The following is a 22,974-nucleotide window of genomic DNA, read 5'->3' as shown; positions in this document are numbered from 1 at the left end:
CTGTAAGTGCCTGCTTGTTAGAACTTGGACTTTTTCTGTTTTAGTTATTTTCTTTTCTCTCATATGCCAAGGCCCATTTGCAAGCAGGGCCCCAGGTTACATATCCGAGTAACCCTGATGATACATCCAACCATGATATCTCATTATCCTATTATTTTCACTTTCTGTATTTTTCTTTGTATATTCAGGTATGTTTTACTTTTTGAATAACTCTAATTGTGGTGATTTGTTCCTGCCTTGCGTCCTGTGCTGGGTGGGATTCGCTTCAGCAGACCCTCGTAACCCTGTGTTAGGATATAGTGGGTTGGACAATGACTGACTGACTGTAGAGATTTGAAACTTTCAGTTCACTCCAAAGTTACCTTTCTGTATTTTTGTTATTTCTCAAATTGCTCACCACATTCAGACATCAGTTCTATGAACAGCCAATTAATATTTTTAGTTGGGTACCCTTTTCGTCATCTATGAAAGTGAACCTAAAATGTTTTAAGCATGGATAAAGAGTTTCCAGAAAGTATGCATTCACACAATACAAACCTTTTACAAACTAGCAATCTTGAAATACTGGCATTCATAGGGCTTGTTTTTACTTCCCGCTCAGATCACATACGCAAACGCATCATGTTTACCACACATTCCTAGCATTTGATGCATCCTCTGAGCAAATCCACAGAAATTAACACAATGCATGTGCGAGTTGCAGTACCGACAAAAAATCAGGGGGCAGTGTCTTTAAGTTGGAATGTGACATCAGAGTCTCTGTTTCCTATCAACATGTGACAGCAAGCAATTTTGCAGATCCTACAGGATTAAAGTCAGTGCTTTGATGTCTAATGGATAGTTCGATGTGGTGAAAAAAAATGCTGACATACAAATGTATTCATGGTGCCTTTCTTTCTTTGCATATTCCCCATCGTAATGACGCAATACATTGTAAAGGTCTTACATCTGGGGCTTCTGGGGGTTTCCTGTGTTGAAAGCAGTGAGAGGCAGCAATTGCCACACAGAACACATTCAATTTATAATATTCCAGGTCTCTGCACATTTAGAATCCATATATTTATACTTAATATCACTTTCATGATGAAATGCATTGAAGTATATACAGTATATTACATTTTACAGATAAATCATTAACTTCATTTAAATAATGAATACTGTTAATAATTACACACGTGGGGGCGGCATGGTGGAGGAGTGGTAGCACTGCTGCCTTGTAGAGAGTGAAATCCCTGGTGTTCCCACGTTTTCTTGGTGTGTTTCCTACTGTGCTCCTATTTCTTTCCAAGGACGTGCAGGTTTGTGGATTTTGTGATGATAAAATGATGCTAGTGTATGTGTCTACTTGTATTCATCTTGCAATGAGCTTATTCTCCGTCCAGTGATCGTTGTTGTTTCGTGAACAATGCTTGCTGGAATGGGTGCATCCCTGGATTGATGGATATAATCATTAAACATCCATCCTTTTCAGAGATATTGTGGCAAGGTGTTCTTGGCACAAAGTCTTGTCTTGCAGGACGTGAGTTCTTGATATTTTTTGAAGCTTTGTTTTGTCACCATAATGATATCTTGCACTACCACTAGGTGGAATCTTCCAGATTTACGTAAAGTACACACGCAAGTATAAACAGTACACAGATTGCATAGTAATAACATCCGTAGGAGCACACATCACATTGCATGAAATATAAACCTGGCCTTAACTGTTCCTAAATGCCACTTTGCAACTTCTGCTAAACTCCCACTCTTTGCAGCTCCTATTTCTTGCCTTGCAATTGACATCCAGACTAAAGACCACTCTTTTCTCTAAAAATTTTAAACTGTTCTTGCTTTAGTTTCTGTCATCTGGAAAAGCCAGCTAATATTCTTATTCAACAGGAGGAAAAGGAAAGAGTACATCAGTAGCAGTATAGAATAGCAGCAAATAGGAAGGTCTTTGGCAGCAAAATGCAGAAGAGGTTAATGTCAAAAATTCAAGGTCCAGTAGGACTATTAGCATTGCGAGCCATGCACATGCAGTTTAAATATAAATGTTGAACTGCTAAACATTGTGCTTTTAGTGTCATTACTATCGATAGACATAATTCTGTTTCATTTTTTAATCAAGTCTGTTAGCTACTGTAGCACATTACTTAGATGATGCCTCAAAGTTTTAAGTGACTATTTTGATAAACAAATACAGGATATTATACTACACTATACTATTTTAAGTATTAATTTACTTGTAAGTTAAGTAGTATTTATAAATAAAAGTACCTTAAAATCTCGATTATCCGTCACTCAATTCACAGTCAGTCTCTGTTAACTTTTCTGGCAAAAAAATATATATATATATATATATATATATATATATATAGTCATATGAAAAAAATTGGGAACCCCTCTTAATTCTTTGGATTTTTGTCTATCATTGGCCGAGCTTTCAAAGTAGCAACTTCCTTTTAATATATGACATACCTTATGGAAACAGTAGTATTTCAGCAGTGACATTAAGTTTATTGGATTAACAGAAAATATGCAATTTGCATCATAACTAAATTAGACATGCATAAATTTGGGCACCCCAACAGAGATATTGCATCAGTACTTAGTTGAGCCTCCTTTTGCAAATATAACAGCCACTAGACACCTCCTATTGCCTTTAATGAGTGTCTGGATTCTGGATGGAGGTATTTTTGACCATTCTTCCATACAAAATCTCTCCAGTTCAGTTAAATTTGATGAATGCCGCGCATGAACAGCCTGCTTTAAATCATCCCATAGATTTTCAGTGATATTCAAGTCAGGGGACTGTGATGGCCATTCCAGAACATTGTACTTCTCCCTCTGCATGAATGCCTTTGTAGATTTTGAACTGTGTTTTGGGTCATTGTCTTGTTGGAATATCCAACCCCTGCATAACTTCAACTTTGTGACTGATGCTTGAACATTATCCTGAAGAATTTGTTGATATTGGGTTGAATTCATCCGACCCTCTACTTTAACAAGGGCCCCTGTCCCTGAGCTAGCCACACAGTCCCACATCATGATGAAACCTCCACCAAATTTGACAGTAGGTAGCAGGTGTTTTTCTTGGAATGCAGTGTTCTTCTTCTGCCATACAAGGAAAGCACTTTTTGTTATGGCCAAGTAACTCAATTTTTGTCTCACAAGTCCAAAGCACTTTGTTCCAAAATGAATCTGGCTTGTCTAAATGAACATTTGCATACAAGCGACTCTGTTTGTGGCATGAGTGCAGAAAGGGCTTCATTCTCATTACCCTGCCATACAGATGTTCTTTGTGCAAATTGCGCTGAATTGTAGAATGATGTACAGATACACCATCTGCTGCAGGATGTTCTTGCAGGTCTTTGGAGGTGATCTGGGGGTTGTCTGTAATCATTCTCACAATCAGGCGCATATGCCGCTCCTGTATTTTTCTTTGCCTGCCAGACCTGGGTTTAACAGCAACTGTGCCTGTGGCCTTCCATTTCCTGATTTCATTCCTTACAGTTGAAACTGACAGTTCAAACCTCTGAGATAGCTTTTTGTAGCCTTCACCTAAACCATGATACTGAACAATCTTTGTTTTCAGATCTTTTGAGAGTTGCTTTGAGGATCCCATGCTGTCACTCTTTAGAGGAAAGTCAAAGGGAAGCACAACTTGCAATTGAACACCTTAAATACCTTTTCTCATGATTGGACATGTCTGTCTATGAAGTCCAAGGCTTAAAGAGCTAATCCAACCAATTTGGTGTTGCAAGTAATCAGTAGTAAGCAGTTACATGCATTCAAATTAGCAAAATTACATGGCTACCCAAATTATTTTTACTTGCAGTTTTTTACATTTGATTTAATTTCATAAAACTAAATACTGCATCATTAAAAATCTTTGTTCGGAAAACACCCCAGTACTCCTAGGAAATGAAAGACATACCACTGTTACCTTTTTTGTTGAAAGTAGAGTATATTATTATGCAGGCAATAAACACACACACACACACACACACACACACATACATACATACATACATACATACATAGTGGAACCTTGGGTCACGACCGTAATTTGTTCCAAAACTCGATTTGGTCGTGACCCGAAGTAATTTCCCCCATAGGATTGTATGTAAATACAATTAATCCATTCCGGACTGTACGAAATGTATGTAAATATATATACATATTTTTTTAAAGATTTTTAAGCACAAAAATAGTTAAATTATACCATAGTATGCACAGTGTAATAGTCAACTAAATGTAAAAACATTGAATAACACTGAGAAAACCTTGAACAGAGAAAACTAACATTGCAAGAGTTGAGTTCTGGCATGAAGGAAGTGAGGAGGAACTGGTTGGAGAGGAGATTACAGTTTTGAGGTAAAGTCTGTGACGATGCAGGTTCGTTGCATGCTCCCGTCTCACTTTTGGGAGCCCTTAAACTCGTCACCGTTGGTAATGTTACAGATGAGCACAACAGTGAGACAGTACTGTACAATGGAGCAAGGGGATGGTGCAAAAAGTGCCAAGTGCTTTTATTAAAATCAACAAAACTGGACTTATGGGGCCAGCCGTCCTTCTTCTTGTCACTCCAGCTCCTTGATCACTCAGCTGGAGCGACCACTTCCTTCTGCCCCACCGAGTGTCAGTCAAACACTGCAGCTTGGGCTCACTGTCCAGCTGCCTGGTTGCGAGCACGTACTCGCTCGCAACGGTTCTTTTCCTCACTGCTTCCTGCTTACTTCCTCACTCCTCAACCTGTTTCTTTTCTTTGTCCTCAATTTAGCTGCCTCATGCTTCTATTTATGAAGAGGGTGTTGCAGCTGTAGCACGGAGATTGTTTATTTAAAACTGGCCTCTTGATGTGAGCTGTGGACCCGCTATACCACAAAGTCCCTCTGCGCGATGCAAGCCTGACCGAGAAAAATATACTGTACAGGGAGAGACTGAATATGTGCGTAAATCACTAACACGTACAAACCGGAAGGGAAACGAAATATAGCACAAAGAGTTCACGGCGAATGCACAGGGAGAGACTAAACATGTGCGGAAATCATCGGCGCATACAAACCGGAAGGGAAACTGGCTTGTTCGTCACCCAAGTGTGTGGTCATGAACAGATGCAAAAGTTTGGCAAACCTTTTGGTCGTAACCTGACTTGTACATAGTCCAAGACGTTCGTGTGTGTGTGTGTGTGTGTATGTATGTATGTATGTATGTATGTGTGTGTGTGTGTATATATATATATGTGTATATATATATATATATATATATATATATATATATATATATATACACATATACACAGGGTGGTCCACATCTATTTATGCAAATCCAGATTGTCTGGATGACTTTGATTTATGTGGGAATGATTCCAGTTCAGTGCAAAGACAACTCTTCATGTCGACAGTTCGCACTTCTCAATGGTCTATCCGTTGTCCTGAAGTGTAGTGTTCTTCCCCAGCTCCACGAGTCATGCCACTTTTTGAAAATCACAGTGTTAGTTATGTCACTTCAGTTTTAATAGCATTTTGTAGCTTTCCTGTTTTGTTATAATTGATCAGTTATACACTGTTAAGGCCAGTAAACGTAACGTGTGATGTTTATATTGCCACAAAAAATTCAATTCTTAAACATTTGTGAAATGACAGAAGTGCTTCAAGTATTGCTTCTGTTTATAGAGTAGGAAGAACAATAGTGAAAGGTGTAAAAGCATGATGCCAACAAAATTGAAAAACGTGTTGAAAATGGAAACCACTGACAGTAATGTTATCCTGCATTATTGTTAATGTTCTTCTGCACTATAATTTTCTTTTAAATACTCTGTTATAATTTGTTTAGTTAATAAATTGTTATGTGCAGGCAACTGACAATGTGCTGTGTGGGAGCACAAAGGGTTTCTGCTTTTTAAGGGGCAAACGCTCCTCTTGGGAGATGAGTTACAGGAGAAATTTGGATAAAAAGGAAATTGCGGCATAGGAAGTGTTTTCGGTATAGAAAAAAAATGAACATAAGTGACACAAGAAAAAACTGATTAGAGAAAGCTTTCTTTTATTGTTTTAGAGGTGTGTTCCATATCCCATGGAGTGTAAGGCAGCACCATTTATTACAGAATGAAGACTCCAAGTGAAACATAGAAAACTCCAGAGTTATCTGTCTTTTCTCTTACCTCTCATGGCCTCGGTCCCAACCCCTGTTTACGGCATATCCAAATGTGATTTGAAAAAAAAAAAACTTCCCTTTAAAAGATGAATAGGTGGTGTACCAGTTAAACATCTTGTTAAAATTGTGCACGGGGACCTGTCATGCTCCCATTTTCTGAGCATACACACTTGTATTATTCTCTTTTCTTGTGCTTTTTAAACTAATCAGTCCCTCTGTTGAATCACTTTGCAACACTGGGAGTTGTGTCCATAAAAGCTTCTTTTAGGTTTAAATGAAAAGGAACTATACATATTGTAGCATTTCCTATTAATATATTCCTCATCACAGAGTTAATATAAAAGTTGCATGCAAATCACAAGAGTTCTGTGCATTCTTAGAATTATGTAACTGGTATGTTGGTGCCATTTCTGTTACCTGAATTGGAAACTTCCTAACTGCATTCATTTTATAGTTTGCAGCTCACTGATATTATTAATGTTATGATTTTCAATATGTCTAGGTTGGACAGCCTTACATGAGGCTTGTAACAGGGGCTACTATGATGTGGCCAAGCAGCTGCTGGCAGCCGGAGCTGAGGTCAACACAAAAGGTCTGGATGATGACACCCCATTACATGATGCATCTAGTAATGGTCACTTCAAGGTCTGTATGCATGTCTGTTAATTTTTCGACTGTGTCTGTTGCAGTCAAATTATGTATTTATTAATTAATATTAATATTAATATTCATTGTGCTCAATTACAATTCAACAAGGCATTTCAGCCTTCATCTCATACATCCCACAGTCAATATTTCATTTAATAAGTGTCTCAGAAAAGACATCGCTCTTAACACAATTGAAACTTTTTTACATCTGACTGGCAGAATTACTCAAAGTGTCTCTTTTAGGATTTATCTTCTTAAACTGTACATTTTCAATACAAAATCATAATTTTACTATCTGAAAGAAATATTTTAAATGTAAAAAATCCTAATTGCACAAGTCCATTTTCTATGGTAAGCTTTATTTTACTGTATAGTTATGACCATTTCAGAATTTACACCCTCACACATCAATAAAATATACAGAGTCCTAAATATTGGATTTTTTTTTTCTTTCCTCGTTATTTTTATCTACTTCAACAATTTAAACACATAAAGGGATTAAAAACTAAAATGTCATAATTGTACCTGAATGAAAAACAAATTTGGCTAACTTGGCTAGCTAAGGTGCAGTGTATTACTCTACAAACTCACACAATTTGTGATGATTTCTGACTGTGTAGTAAACAGTTCTCAAATAATTTATGAGCATAAATACACCTTCTCTCTCTTAGGTTTAACAGAGTGGTAGAGATTTTCCATTAAGCAAACCAGAATAAAGACAAAAGAACATTCAAAACATGTCTGTTATTTACTGTAATTATAGAGAAGCACAGATCTGGGAAACCATACAAGAGCATACATTTGAGTTCAATGCATTCTTGCGAAAGAAGGGAAACATATGAAACTATAACCACACTACCTATGTCAGGCCGTTTTCTAAACCAATGTTGATAGTGCATGTACTTTATATTGACTATTGTACACATTTGAATGAGAAGAAGATATACATCAGTCATCTGATATAAGACATGTATTAAATTATTTTTACATGCTGTTTAATCTAAAAAGCTTTTTTCTCATGTGATACCTGGATAGGTTATTAGTTTAACTATAGTCTTGGACAATAAAAGATATGAGGATACTGTTACCATTCTTTTGTGAATGCTAAACACAACAATCAACCTTTCTCTTAATTTATTTAACACTATAACTGCACACATCATGAATGACACTGAACAATTTACTAAAAAATAAAATCTAGTGATCTAGTTTGCTTTCACTCCATATCCATTAACTTTTTAAGGGCACATGCTCTCCTTCTTGCATTCTTTAATGCATTAAATTTAATCAATAAATAATTTAATAATTTAAATAATTAAATTTAATGCATTAAAACATCCAATGTGTACCCAAGGGTCAGAAAGTGTTGATTGTAGCAGATTTCAATGGACATGCTAGTGAAGGGAACAGAGTAGATGAGGAGGTGATGGGTAGGTATGGTGTCAAAAAGAAGAATGACAAAGGTCAGAGGATAGTGGATTTTGCCAACAGGTTGTAGATGGCTGTGGTGAATACATATTTTAAGAAGAGGGAGGAACATAGGGTGACGTACAAGAGTGGAGGAAGATGCACACAGGTGGATTACATCCTGTGCAGAAGAGTCAATCTGAAGGAGATTGAAGACTGCAAAGTGTTGGCAGGGGAAAGTGTAGTTAAGCAGCATAGGATGGTGGTCTGTAGGATGACATTGGAGATCAAGAAGAGGAAGAGAGTGAGGGCAGAACCAAGGATCAAATGGTGGAACTTGAATAAGGAATACTGCAAGGTTGAGGTTAGGGAGGAGGTGAGACAGGCACTGGGTGGTAATGAAGAATTACCAGACAGTTGGGAAACATCATCAGATGTAGTAAAGGTGACAGCAAGAAGGGTGCTTGGCATATCATCTGGACAGAGGAAGGAAAAAAAGGAAATCTGGTGGTGGAATGGGGGAGTACAGGATTGTATACAGAGTATGTGCTTTACTTTGCTATTAATAAAACTGCTCGCACACCACGCCGCTGCAGCTACTGCTTCTGACTGGACGGAGGCTGGATGGGGTAGAGGAGGCCGTTTCACTGCCTGCCCACCACACAGACTTGCAGTGTCCCTCGAACGGCTACCCGGTTCGTTCGTCCGCCCCTCACTGCCCCATTCATTCTCAATAGCAAGCCTGTTGTACTGTTACGTACATAGCAGGAAGTTGTCTCTCATCAGTACATCAGGCGTGCTGTTGAGGGGTGCCTTCCTGCTGTGATAGCGTGTACAGTGCTGTGCAGAAGAGCTCATCTAAACCTTTTGTCTTCACCCATCAACAATGTCTCTGAAACACAAATCTTATGCAAGTACAGTTGATACAGTAAAGAAGAGAAAACCGTCCCCATGGAAAATAAAGTAGAAATAATAAACAGGTTAGAGAGAGGTGAAACTCCATCATTCATTGGTAGAGCACTTGGTTACAAGTCGGTCAACAATAGCATTTATTAAAATAATGTACCTGTTCTGACTTGCATACAAATTCAACTTAAGAACAAACCTACAGTCCCTATCTCATACGTAACCCGGAGGCTGCCTGTAGTTTTTTGGTGTCTGATTTTTCATTTTATAGCATGTTTTCAGGAATGGATTTGAATGAGTTAACATGGGATGACTATCTTTCTCCTAATTTCCCATAAAGAAATATGAAAAGGATTCAGTAAATGCCTGTTATCACACAACACGTAGAATTTTGTAACTCTATGGTAGTTAAATTATAGAAAAACCATTTAATAAAATTAAGAGAACTATTAAAATTAACAATACAACTGTGTTTTTGATGCAAAATAACAGACTTGGTTGTGATTTCACTGTAAATTTTAGAAAGACGATATATGGTCACATTAGAACATTTAATTCCACTTCACATGCATTCAAACATTTATTATTCATTGACTTGTTCTTTTCAGTAATCAATAAAATTATGTTTAATAATGTCAAAGCAATAATACAGTAAAAGCATTATACTGCCATTGCAACATGAAGTAGGAAATATTGAAATTATTTAAGACATCTATTATTTAGAACTCTTTAAACAATTGTTTCAAGCAGTAGTAATGATAAACACTAATAAAGTCTTTGCTATATTTTAATTGTGCCTTAATTCAATAATAAGGTATCAATGCTCATTATAAACATGAAAATTTCTGGGTGATACCAAAACTTTTCACAGATAATGTAAATGTTTATTGATCCTTCCTTAAAAAACTAAAGTTAGTTTTCATTGCATCCGTAGATGGATAATGACTTAAACACTAACAGATTCAAATTTAGAGTTAGGGGCTTTGTAACAGAATAAACAGCATATAGTGTGTCATTATAAAAGGTATATTACCTTGCTGAAAGTTATGATCAATTAAGCCTGGTTTTTAGATTTGGCAGTTAATCTGAGTCTTCAATTAATAATTTGTATATGGTGAGAAAATCAGGGCACTTTGAGAAGTAGCCAATGTATTCTTTGGGATACTGCAAACTGCTTAAAGACAGCAACCAGGTAGAGACTCTAAACTAATGTCTAGAAGCTGTGGTGTAGCTATCCACAGTATCTATATTATCTAATAAATATTAAACACAAGAATCATAAACCCATTGAATCTAATTCAGGGTCATACCTATCCCATGTCTAGTCTGGAATCCGCCCTAGACACTGCGTCTGTCCATAATAAATCCTATTGAAATATTAGTTTAAGATTGCATTAATTTATTTGCAACAAAGTACAAGGTAAATGTAAATCTGTTTCAGTAAACTGAGTATATTGCAAGGTAAAGCACCCTGTAACACTTACAGAAATCATGTAAAAGTAGTTTTGAAAATAGGAAATACAAATTGACCAGTGCACAAAATCTTACAAAGCTTATACAAAATTGCTTTTAAAAAAATACTATTGTGAGAAGGGGTATGCCTCCTGTATGGTGCAAATGACTTCCATTGATGAAGGGGAAAAAAAAAATTGAGACACATGTCTAGGTACCAGAATTACTGTACAGACACAAATTTTGAATTTGATTGCTTGTCTGTCATTTTTATTTTATAATTTGCCCTCATATGTTATATGCTTCTTGTATTAATTTGTCAAAGTATGTTGCCATCCCCTTCTGCATGAACATATCAGACAAACTAGTTCCATTCCTGCAATAATTACCGCTACAAGTTGTAGTTTATTTTTCAATGGCAGGGCCTATTCCATTTAAAGGTTTACATACTGTGTATAAGGAGGATTTTGAAATCATAAACTTAACTGCAAGTACTCTAAAATCTTAAGGACAGGAGTAGTGTCATCATACTTCCTAGCTCTGGAAATACCGTACATTTCTGATTTAGTCTGTGGTGTGTGTGTGTGTATATCTACGTATATAAAAAGATGAGCGAAATTGTGCATTTACATGTGCCATATTCAAGCAATGCTCATTTTTCTTCAAAACTGTGCATTATATATACTGCTCAAAAGAATTAAAGGAACACTTTTGAATCAGAGTATAGCATCAAGTCAATGAAACTTATGGGATATTAATCTGGTCAGTTAAGTAGCAGAGGGGGTTGTTAATGAGTTTCAGCTGCTGTGGTGTTAATGAAATTAACAACAGATGCACTAGAGGGGCAACAATGAGATGACCCCCAAAACAGGAATGGTTTAACAGGTGGAGGCCACTGACATTTTTCCCTCCTCATCTTTTCTGACTGTTTCTTCACTAGTTTTGCATTTGGCTACAGTCAGTGTCACTACTGGTAGCATGAGGCGATACCTGGACCCTACAGAGGTTGCACAGGTAGTCCAACTTCTCCAGGATGGCACATCAATACGTGTCATTGCCAGAAGGTTTGCTGTGTCTCCCTGCACAGTCTCAAGGGCATGGAGGAGATTCTAGAAGACAAGCAGTTACTCTAGGAGAGCTGGAGAGGGCCATAGAAGGTCCATAACCCATCAGCAGGACCAGTATCTGCTCCTTTGGGCAAGGAGGAACAGGATGAGCACTGCCAGAGCCCTACAAAATGACCTCCAGCAGGCCACTGGTGTGAATGTCTCTGACCAAACAACCAGAAAGACTTCATGAGGGTGACCCAAGGGCCCCATGTCCTCTAATGGGCCCTGAGTTCACTGCCCAGCAGCATGCAGCTCGATTGGCATTCGCCATAGAATACCAGAATTGGCAGATGCACCACTGGTGCCCTGTGCTTTTTACAGATGAGAGCAGGTTCACCCTGAGCACGTGACAGAAGTGAAAGGGTCTGGAGAAGCCATGGAGAACATCATACTGCCTGTAGCATCATTCAGCATAAGCAGTTTGGTGGTGGGTTAATGATCGTCTGGGGAGGCATATTCATGGAGGGTCACACAGACTGCTACAGGCTTGACAAAGGCACCTTGGCTGCCATTGGGTATCAGGATGAAATCCTTGGACCCATTGTCAGACCCTATGCTGGTACAGTGGCTCCTGGTGCACGACAATTCCTGGCCTCGTGTGGTGAGAGTATGCAGGCAGTTCCTGGAGGATGAAGGAATTGATACCATTGACTGGCCACCACACTTTCCTGACCTAAATCCAATAGAACACCTCTGGGACATTATGTTTTGGTCCATCCAATGCCACCAGGTTGCACCTCAGACTGTCCAGGAGCTCAGTGATGCCCTGGTCCAGATCTGGGAGGAGATCCCCCACAACACCATCTGTCATCTCATTAGAAGCATGCACCGATGTTGTCAGGCATGTATACAAGAACACAGGGGCCATACAAAGTGCTGCGTACAATTTTGAGTTGCTGCAATTAAATTTTGGCAAAATGGACTAGCCTGCCACATAATTTTTTCACTCTGATTTTTGGGGCGTCTTTGAATTCAGGGCTCTGTAGGTTGATCATTTTCATTTCCATCAAACGATGTGGCATCCTTTCGTTCCTAACACATTACCCAGTCTATATCAGTATAGATATCCAGGAGGATTTCTTTTTCCCATTGAGATCTGATGTGTTTTCAAAGTGTTCCTTTAATTTTTTTGAGCAGTTTAGTATACATCTATATATCATTTTTTTGTCTTCATTAGAAGAATAAAACAATGATACTCTCAGTACAATCAGTTTAATGCTCATAACATCAAACAAAATACCTTATATCGGGGTGGGCAAATTCAGTCCTGGAGGGCCGCAGAGGCTGCAGGTTTTTGCTCCAACCCAGTTGCTTAATTAGAAAACAATCCATGCCAATAATTAAATTTTTTGGCTTGTTAGTGCTTTAACTCTGCCATATCAGGTCATTCTCATATTCTAGATGTTCTTCCCCTTTGTAAGGATATCATCTAAATGATTTGAAGGCTAAAATGGAGTAAAACTCAATCTTTCACTCTTTTCTCTTCACTTTCCTTCCAAGTATTTAATTAAAGCCAATAGTGCATGATAAAAACACACAGGTGTAAATGGTAACAAGCTAAATGGAGAAAAGCTGCTTTCTTTTGTCATTTGAATGTTATTGCTAATAAAAAGCCATTAAAAACCAAGAGAACAGCTCTTGAAGACTAAAACAAGCAATAAGGGTTTAGAATCGTAACGAGCGAGACAACTAAAGTGAAGCACAAGTGTTACTTGAGCAATAAGTGCTTCTTATTAAGCAATTGTGTTGGAGCAAAAACCTGTAGTGTAGTCACTGCGGCCTTCCAGGACTGAATTTGCCCACCCCTGCCTTATATGCATCCGCTCTACTAAGAACAGTGGTATTACATTTGTGAATTAGCAGTCGACATATAAAACCTATGTAATGACTTTATATAACTTTAAAACTGCATAAACATTCATTTGCTGATAAAAACATGACTGGTGATCATGCAGGAGAAGTTGTATCCCTTCCAAGTGTTCAGTTAGATACTGGCGGTACTTCAGAAAATAGATTGCTTGTCATCTTGCATAGGCGACAATTTCCAATAGTTGTAGAATTTTCTGTAACTATAAATACATCTCTGGGCCAGAGTTTTGACCATGTTGGAATATACATTGCTATATATGTGGATAGCGAAGCGAGCTGTCAAGGAGAGGTTGGGCCACTATAGGCATCCAGGGTTGTACACTCCTCTTAGTGTGTGTGTGTGTGTTTATTTATTTATTAGTAAATGAGTTGTATAACAATGTGGATTATCTAAGAATTGGAGCACAATTCGTATTTGATCTGCAGTAGAATAGTACTAGATGATGTACATAGGACTTCATTTTTTATACTGCAGACTCACTGTTGGATATCCACAAATCCAAATGAGTAAACTTTTAAAAACCAAAACCTATTTTTTCTTTCTATGCTTGACATGAGTGTCTTTTTCACACAACAGTGATCAGGAAATGTCTCCAATTGAAACATTTTCTGGAAATTTCAGTTTAATAGACTTGCTGAAGTCTGTGCTAATTCTTTTTGAGCTGTTTACATTGCAGTAATAAATAATTACAATCAGAATTCATAATGGGAATTATTACAAATCTTGTAATCGACTGAAAATGAAATACTTTAGTAAATACAATGCCAAGGCCATCAAAGTGTTTATTTGAATATTTATTGCTATGGTGATCCCCAAAACTGCATTACAGACACACATTAAAAGTGGTTTCATAAATCTCAGTTTTTTTTCCCTGCTGTGGTGGGCCGGCCCCCTGCCTGAGGTTTCTTCCTGCCTTGAGCCCTGTGTTTGCTGGGATTGGCTCCAGCAGACCCTGGTGACCCTGTGTTAGGATATAGCAGGTTGTACACTGACTGACTGACTGACTTTTTCCCTGAGACTAGTTCTAGTGGTTTCACAAATGTGTAAGCAATCACTGTGAAGCAGTACACAGGTATGAAGAGGAACAACTACTGTACATGTGCATCCGATATGGTATAGAGTTTTGTTTTTTCTGAGCACAGCAAAAATTCTATTGTTAAATTAACAGTTGAAGTGTAGGCATGGAAACAAAAGCAAAGTGACTTATATAGTCTGCAAAGTGGTAATTTAACACAAGAGTAAAGTTATCCTATCTTTTTTAATTAAACCACTAGCGGCGTGTGGACAATGAACAAAACAACCCAAAGACTCTACTGTATTTGTGAACTTAGAGAGGTGCCAGCTAACTCTTAAGAATTACCAAGTGCAGAGGACATGACCCACCTGTGCTTGGTGCCCCACTGACTTTTGTAAGAAGGCACTGTTGATACCATATCTTAGCCGTATTGCTGGCATATGAATTCTGTTAATCTCTCTCTCAAGAAAATGCCAGATACACAGTGTTTTAGTGAAAACTTCAAGCCTTTCTCTCCGTTGCTGTGGTGTTTCACTTGCACATTGTTGAGTCGTGGCTTTTGTTTCAACATTGTGTTATCTTTATCTGTGTCATTAGCATGATGTCATTGTTGTATGGTGGCGTTTCCTGCACATAGGTCTTTCATGGTGAGAAGTGATGTGCATGAAAGTGCGAAAGGAATGTAAAATGGCATGTATGCAGTATATATACTCTATCTCTTAAGCACCAATAAAAAGAAAAGTGGAACTCACAAAATTGATTCAGTGGCAGCTTAGTAGTTTTGTTTACGCAGACATATATGATTTTGACAGAAGGTGCTTTTTGCATTATGTGCGAAGGCGCCTAAAATATTACAACTTTTTTTCTTTACATTTTTTTTCTTCTACACGTCTGTAAAATTACATTTACAAAACATTATTGTAACTAACTTTACTAAATAAAAATGTTTTGCAGGTTATTTTAGAACATTATGACAGCAAAAATATTTTAAATGCTGAATATACAGTATGTTTGCACCATATATATTTTTAATGAGCATTTTTGTGTTTTCTTGGTTTTTTTTTTCCCCAGCTAAAAATGCATCCTTAACCATGTAGTACTTATGACTTGGGCAGTGTTCGTAGCACTATTGCGCGAACTCTTGCGGTGTTACTTTTCTCTGTTGTTCAAGGTTTTCTCAGTGTTATTCAATGTTTTTACATTTAGTTTACTATTACGCTGTGAATTCTATGGTATAATCTATATATATATAATTCACTAAGGGCACGCAAGACAGTGAGTGCAAGCATGACAGAGTTACGCCCGCCAACTCTAAGACCATGGGATACGCTTGACAGAGCCCCACCCTCCAACTCTAACCCTCCTACCGCATCATGGTATACGCCAAATGTAACCATCCTCCCAAGTCCAGCGTCGCTCTTGAGGCACCCAAACACAGCCTCAGTCGCTTTCGTCTGTGCAAAAGTCCACATGCACCTCTGAGCCACGTTGACTTTACACCGCACGCAAGACAGAGAGCCACAATCGCCAACTCACAGAGCCCGGCAAGCAAGACAGAGAGCCCCGCCCACCAACTCTAAGACTATGGGATACGCACGCATTTAGTGTATAAATGGATATAAATAATTACATGTAAACGATTCGCCAAAATCGGTTGTATGTAAACGATACTGTTTAAAACGTTATTGTTTTTTTCATCAGAAAACCCGGTTTCCACGTCTACCTATATTAGTTTAAATGGCACTTTTACCACTCGCAATATGGCAGACGCGCTGACTTATCGTGTCGACTGGGCAACACAGTGAATTCGGCATCTATCTATATATGTCTATGTTTTCCGTAGCCTGCTACAGGAAGGTACTCTCTCGACCGTTGGCATTGGTTTCGCTCCTTGCTATTTTCATTATACTGCGACAGTGGTTTCCTAAGCCTTTGTTATACTGAATTCCTTTCTCACCGTTTTCCATTCCTATTCTTACACTGCCGTATGCTACGGCGGGCTTCGGCTAGTTAAATATATTTGTGCTTAAAAACTTAAAAAAATATATATTTACATACAGTTCGTACGGTCTGGAACTGATTAATTGTATTTACATACAATCCTATGGGGGAAATTACTTTGGTTTTCGACCAGAGTTTTGTAACGGATTATGGTCGTGAACTTTGGTTGCACTGTATTACTGTCAGAGAAAATTACAGGCATTTTACGGAAATACAAACCAGTATTATTGCGAGAGAAAAGGAAAGGCACACAATACAGGGACGCATGTTACAGCCACATACAAGGTCCCTTGCCATTTAATATAGACTGTTCCTACTAATGTTTATGCACTCATGTTCTAGCGCCCGTTATTGTAACGGGCTTAATGTCTAGTATATATATACACTAGCAAGAGTACCCGGCATTGCCAGGGAATGTATAAACGGTGAATTTCCCAAATGAAAGAAACAGAACACAGAAATAGAACAGTTTTCTGATTCACATTTTATTGTAAGCTCCTCCACTTTGGATTGTGTCTGCTGTGGTGTTTGAGACACCCTTGAAATAGACTTTTCTCTGGCATCTGAAGTGGACCATGGAATTGTACGTCTTTTTTTTTTTTTGGTGGCAGGGGTATATTCGCGTAAAGCAAGAGAATTATAATGTGTTACATGGTATTACGTATGGAATCCGCATCACAGTGAGATGAATTTACCTTATTTACACTACATTGGAAAGCGAACAAATCATAAACATATATAGATAGAGGCAGCATTCACTGTGTTGCCCAGTCGACACGATACGTCAGCACGTCCGTCCTATTGCGAGTGGCATAAGTGCCATTTAAACTAATACAGATAGACATGGAAACCGGGTTTTCTGATGAAAAAACAATAACGTTTAAAATAGTATCATTTACATACAACAGATTTTGGCGAATCGTTTAAATGTAATTATTTGTATCCATTTATACACTAATAATGGCAATTATTAGATAATACTAATAATAATTATTATTAAATAATTCCTCCTATATAAGTAACATTTCTCAGACTGCCTTCTTCCATCTCCAAAGCATTTCTTGACTTCGTCCTGTTCTTACACAACACATTACTGAAGTATTGGTTAATGCCCGAGTCACCTCACATATAGATAATTTTACTGATGTTGTTTAATTTTATTGTAAGGTGACCTTGAGTGCTAAGTTTATAAAATGGGATTTTCTAATGCCGAAATATAACCAAAACAATTGTTCAGCCTCACCTATGAAATGTCATCCCCTGGGATCTGGTTTGGAGTGTACAGCGGTTTGTACAATCCCAAGTAGCACATGCGTGAGGCATCTTTATCCATTACTTCACTTCACAGCAGTGCCCCTTGCCATGTGGCAGCGATGTTGACGTATGATGGTGCTGGTCATGCGGCGTTTAGTAATTCTGTGTCTATGGTCGGCCTTCACATACTTCGACACTTCCGCCATCTCTTAGCAATTTAAAGAAACATAGGTAAAGAGCGATGCACAGTGACTAAAGCTGCCGCTAGATGGCACCACAGTGAACTTCTAGTTTGGAGACGTGTGCCGAACGTTGTGTTGGTAAAAATAATGGACTACAGTTCACCACGAACATTTTTCCGAACCAAATATACCCCATTACCTTCTCCTGGTCACAAAGGAGTCCAATGCCCAGTTTGGTGGCGATCAGACACTCGGTGCAGATTTGTATGGGGGACAAACAAACATACATACACACATACATCGACTCTGCTTTTTATATATATTTATATATATATATATATATATATATATATATATTTATATTTTATATATATATATTTATATATATATATGTATATGTATATATATATATATATGTATATGTTGTCACAAAAGACAAAGACAGAAAAGGTTTGGGGCAGCCACCCATGTAATTTGGTATCCTGGCTGCAAAAGTCGTTTTCTTTCCAAATACCAGCACTGAAGTGCTTACAACAGAGTCCAAAACAAGACTGACACAGAAGGGAAAAGGGAAGGCTTTTAAAGGGGAGACAGGAAGTGAGGTCATAAGGATCGGACACGTGTTCATTTTCATTGGTTTAGTCCCGGATGTGACATCAGGGACGCCGGAGCTGGCAAGGTCTGTCTCCATTGGCTCGGTCCCAGAAGTGACGTCCAGAGAGACAGGTGGAACCTCCCGGGTTAGGTCTACAGGGAAGTGAGAAAGAGAGTTAGTGCGCTCTGCCACATCCCGGCATGGCTCAGAACTGCCTTCACTCGAGCCCTTTAGCTGCCTCCCATGCGCGTGTGTGACAAGGCCCCCCCCTCAGCCCAGACCCGTCGGGTCGGGCGACCCTAACCGAGAGGTCGTGAACCCGAGAGAGCATCAGCGTTGGCATGGAGAGCACCCGGCGATGAACAGCGAAAACTTGTACGGCTGCAGGTCAAGAAACCACCGGGTGACCCGCGGATTCGACTCCTTGTGCAGGGCCATCCACTGTAGAGGTGCATGGTCCGTGACAAGGGTGAACTCACAGCCCAACAGGTAGTACCTCAGCTGAGTGATCGCCCATTTAATCGCCAGAGCCTCCCTCTCCACCGCCGCATACCTGGTCTCCCGGTCCAACAGTTTCCGGCTCAGGAACATGACGGGGTGTTCGACACCATCGACACTTTGGCTCAGCACGGCTCCCAGGCCTGTGTCCGCGTCCGTCTGGAGGATGAAAGGCAAAGAAAAGTTAGGTGCCATCAAAATAGGTGCGGGCGTAAGGGCCTTCTTCAAGTCACCAAATGCAGTGTCTGTTTTGCAGTCCATACCACAATGTTCGGGCCCTCTTCTTTGTTAAATCAGTCAAGGCGCTTTCTCCAAAACCGGGTACAAACCGGCGGTAGTACCCGCTAACCCGAAAGGCTTGGACCTGCCGCTTGGTTCATGGACGGGCCATTTCAGAATGGCATCAATTTTGGAGCACTGTGGCCTTACGGTACCCCGACCCACCAGGTAGCCTAAATATTTGGCCTCGCTTAATCCAAAGAAACATTTCTTGGGATTAATCCGGAGCCCGGCCTCACCAAGTGTCCGTAATACCGCTTGGACATGCTGTAGGTGTTCCTTCCATGTGCTGGAATAGATGACCACGTCATCTAGGTAGGCAGCACTGTATGAGTTATGAGGCCGAAGCACTTTGTCCACCAGACGCTGAAAGGTTGCTGGAGCCCGTGTAACCCAAATGGAAGGACACGATACTGCCAGTGTCCGCTAGGGGTACTAAACGCGTTTTTTTCCTTCGCGGAGTCCGTTAAAGGAACCTGCCAGTACCCTTTGTCATGTCAAGTGTGGTCAGGTATTGAGCCTGTCCAAGCCTCTCGAGGAGGTCGCCCACGCGTGGCATTGGATAGGCATCAAATTGGGAGACTTGGTTAAGCCGGCGGAAGTCATTGCAGAACCTCCAACTCCGTCAGGCTTACCGGCGAGCACAATGGGGCTGGACCAGGGACTATAACTCTCCTCAATTACACCTAGTTCCAGCATGCGCTTGATCTCAAGCTCCACTTCAGCCTTTTTTGCCTCGGGAAGACGGTACGGGCGTTCTCGGACAACAACCCCGGGCTCTGTCACAATGTTGTGCTCAATCAGAGAGGTCCTTCCGGGGTGTTCACTGACTACCTCTCGACCGGTCCGGATAACTGTTTCCAGCTCCTGCCGTTGCCTGGGTCTCAAGTCTGCGCCAAAGTTAAGGTCGTGTGTGTGGCGAAGAGTGAGCGGGGCTGGCGGAGGAGGGATCGGGTCCCTGTCCTTCCACGGTTTCAGCAGGTTCACATGATATACCGCTCCTTTGGCCGGCGATTGGGTTGACTCACCAAATAGTCGACCAGTCCCTTCCTCTCCTTAACCGTAGGGGCCCTGCCAGTGGGCAAGCAACTTAGAGTGGGAGGTAGGCACTAGGACCATGACCCGATCTCCCGGGTGGAACTCCCGAAGAGACGTGCCGCGGTTGTAGTAGCGAACCTGTGCTGCTTGAGCCTCCTCCATGTGACTTTTAAGGACAGGCGAATCTTTCCAAATCTATCGCGTAACTGCGCGATATACTCCAGTATGTTAGTGGTGGGAAGAGCCTCTTCTTCCCAGCCTTCTTTCAAAATATCAATATGCCCGAGGTTGTCGCCCATACAGTAGTTCAAAGGGGAGAACCCGTGGAGGCTTGTGGGACTTCCGATAGGCAAAAGGACGAGGGGAGGAGCTGATCCCAGTTCCTTCCATCCTCGCTGACCACCTTACGTAGCATTTGCTTGAGAGTTTGATTAAACCTCTCTACTAATCCGTCGGTTTGAGGATGATACACGAGGTTTTAAATGCTTTATTTTCAGTAATCTGGCAGTCTCCTTGAACGTCTCCGAGGTGAAGGGGTCCCCTGGTCTGTCAAGACTTCTTTGGGGATCCCCACGCGAATACCCTAGTAATTCCCGTGCGATGGCTTTAGAGGTAGCTGGCGCAGCGGAACAGCTTCGGGTATCGTAGCATAATCCACGAGGACTAAAATGTACTTGTGTCCTCGGGCTGAGGGCTCTAGAGGTCCCACCAGGTCGACCCGATTCTGTGGAAGGAGCGTCAATCAAGGGAATAGGAACAAGAGGAGCACGGTCCCTCCTAGGAATCTGTCGCAGTTGACACTCCGGGCAGGAAGCGCCAAAGCGGCGAACCTCCTCATTAATTCCTGGCCAGTAAAACCGAGCTTGATCCGCTCCAGAGTTTTTCGGTGCCCAGGTGGCCACCTAGGAGGTGGGCGTGTGCTAGCTCGCAGACCTGCCGCCGGAAGGTACGCTGCACTAGCAGCAGCCTCGTCTCCTGCCCGTCATGCATTGCTACACGGTAAAGGAGGTCATTATCTAACACAAAGTAGGGGCCCTGTGGCATCGACTGACTAGTGCGCTGGCCATTGACAAGGACCACTGCATTTTTTACAAACTTCAGGGAGTCGTCATTCCATTGCTCCCTTTTGAAAGAAGCCGGCGTCTTTTAAATTGAAACCGCAACACGGAGAGAGGGTCAGCGCCGACCTCAATGGGCGTGGTTTCCTCCCGCTCCGCCGGCGTTGGTGGATGGCGTGTCAGCCTGCGGCGGCCCGGAGTTGCCACGTCAGCCAGGACGGCTGCTTCACCTCTCTCTGCCGGCTGATTACACGGCGTGGAGGCAGCTTGAGACGGTTCATCTCCGTCCATAACGAGGCCCAACTTAACCCCGGAGTGGTATGTGTCTCACGCTTTTAATGTCAGACCAGTCCCGCCCTAGTATCACCGGGTGTGGAGGATCAGGAAGGATTGCCACGGTTACTTTCTGGACTGATCCTCCGTAGCTAATGACACAGCGGCGGTGCTGTACCAGCGGGTTTCCCGTGGACACAGGTTATACTGGTCTTGAATTTTAGCCATTGTCGCGGTAGCACAAAGCGGCGGGCAACAATGGAAATGTTGCTGCGGAATCGAGCAAGCGGAAGTTTTAAACCCGTTAACGATCACCACGCCTGTATGCGGGACCGTCAGCGGGTTTGTCAGAGCACACCAAGCCCTCCTCCCCTCCACCTGCATTCCTCCTCGCCTCCAAGCGGTTTTGCGTGCCAGCGGCCGCGGACGCCGATGCAAGCTCCGGTTATACAGGGAGGGGCTAGGTCTTGGGACATACCCGGCTGAGTTTGGCAGAAGGGCGGTTCTGCTCTCCCAGAGTGTGAGGCCGCCCTCTGTGTTTCCAGAAGCTCTATGAGCCCTGACATGTTCTAAACTGCGCCCCAGACCGGCTGGGTGAAGCCCTGGGGAAGTGCTTTCAGGAGCAGATAGCAAGCTACCTGCTCAATGACCTGGTAGGGCTTGTTTTCCAAGGGCCGTAGCCACTGCCATACTTTTGCCCATAAGGACCAGGCTTGTTTACTGGTCGGCCTCTCAGGGTCCAACCTCCACTTGTTATTTTACTCACCTGCCAGTCTGGGGCACCCCAAGGTGGTAAAGGGGCTGTGGTTTCACTGGGGGCAGGCACTCTCCCCCAAGAGAGCATACTGAGTCCCTCTCGTCTCCCCCCTCCAGGGCAGCCCAATTCGGTGAGCCCCACCCGCACACTCCCTGGCCTCTCTAGATGGCCCAGTTCCGCGTGCTGGGGCGGAGCCCGCACCGGTCTCGCCGAACCACGGGCACCCTCCCGCCTGAATACTCGGCGATGCGCTCCCACCTGGGTGTTTTGCAGGTCCTGTCCCCTTCTCTTCTGGGACTTCTCCATCCTGCCGACTACGCCACTGTCACAAAACGAGACAAAGACAGAAAAGGTTTGGGGCAGCCACCCATGTAATTATGGTATCCTGGCTGCAAAGTCGTTTTCTTTTCAAATACCAGCACTGAAGTGCTTACAACAGAGTCCAAAACAAGACTGACACAGAAGGGAAAAGGGAAGGCTTTTAAAGGGGGAGG

The 22,974-nt window shown here is 41.4% G+C and overlaps 1 protein-coding gene across 3 annotated transcripts in view; it reads left to right on the top strand.

Moving 5' to 3' along the window:
• Nucleotides 1-22,974, top strand: part of ankrd11 (ankyrin repeat domain 11) — a 402,782-nt gene that overhangs the window by 310,375 nt on the left and 69,433 nt on the right. For all 3 annotated transcript variants that reach the window (XM_039763291.1, XM_039763292.1, XM_039763294.1), the window contains one exon: nt 6,641-6,783. In XM_039763291.1, coding sequence (XP_039619225.1) covers nt 6,641-6,783 — 143 coding nt within the window. The remainder of the gene's footprint in view (nt 1-6,640; nt 6,784-22,974) is intronic.

Source organism: Polypterus senegalus, chromosome 9, assembly GCF_016835505.1.
Source record: "Polypterus senegalus isolate Bchr_013 chromosome 9, ASM1683550v1, whole genome shotgun sequence".
In the NCBI taxonomy this organism is placed as follows: Eukaryota; Metazoa; Chordata; class Cladistia; order Polypteriformes; family Polypteridae; genus Polypterus; species Polypterus senegalus.
The sequence above is the reverse complement of the archived record's forward strand: the minus strand, read 5'-3'. Positions and strand labels throughout refer to the sequence as shown.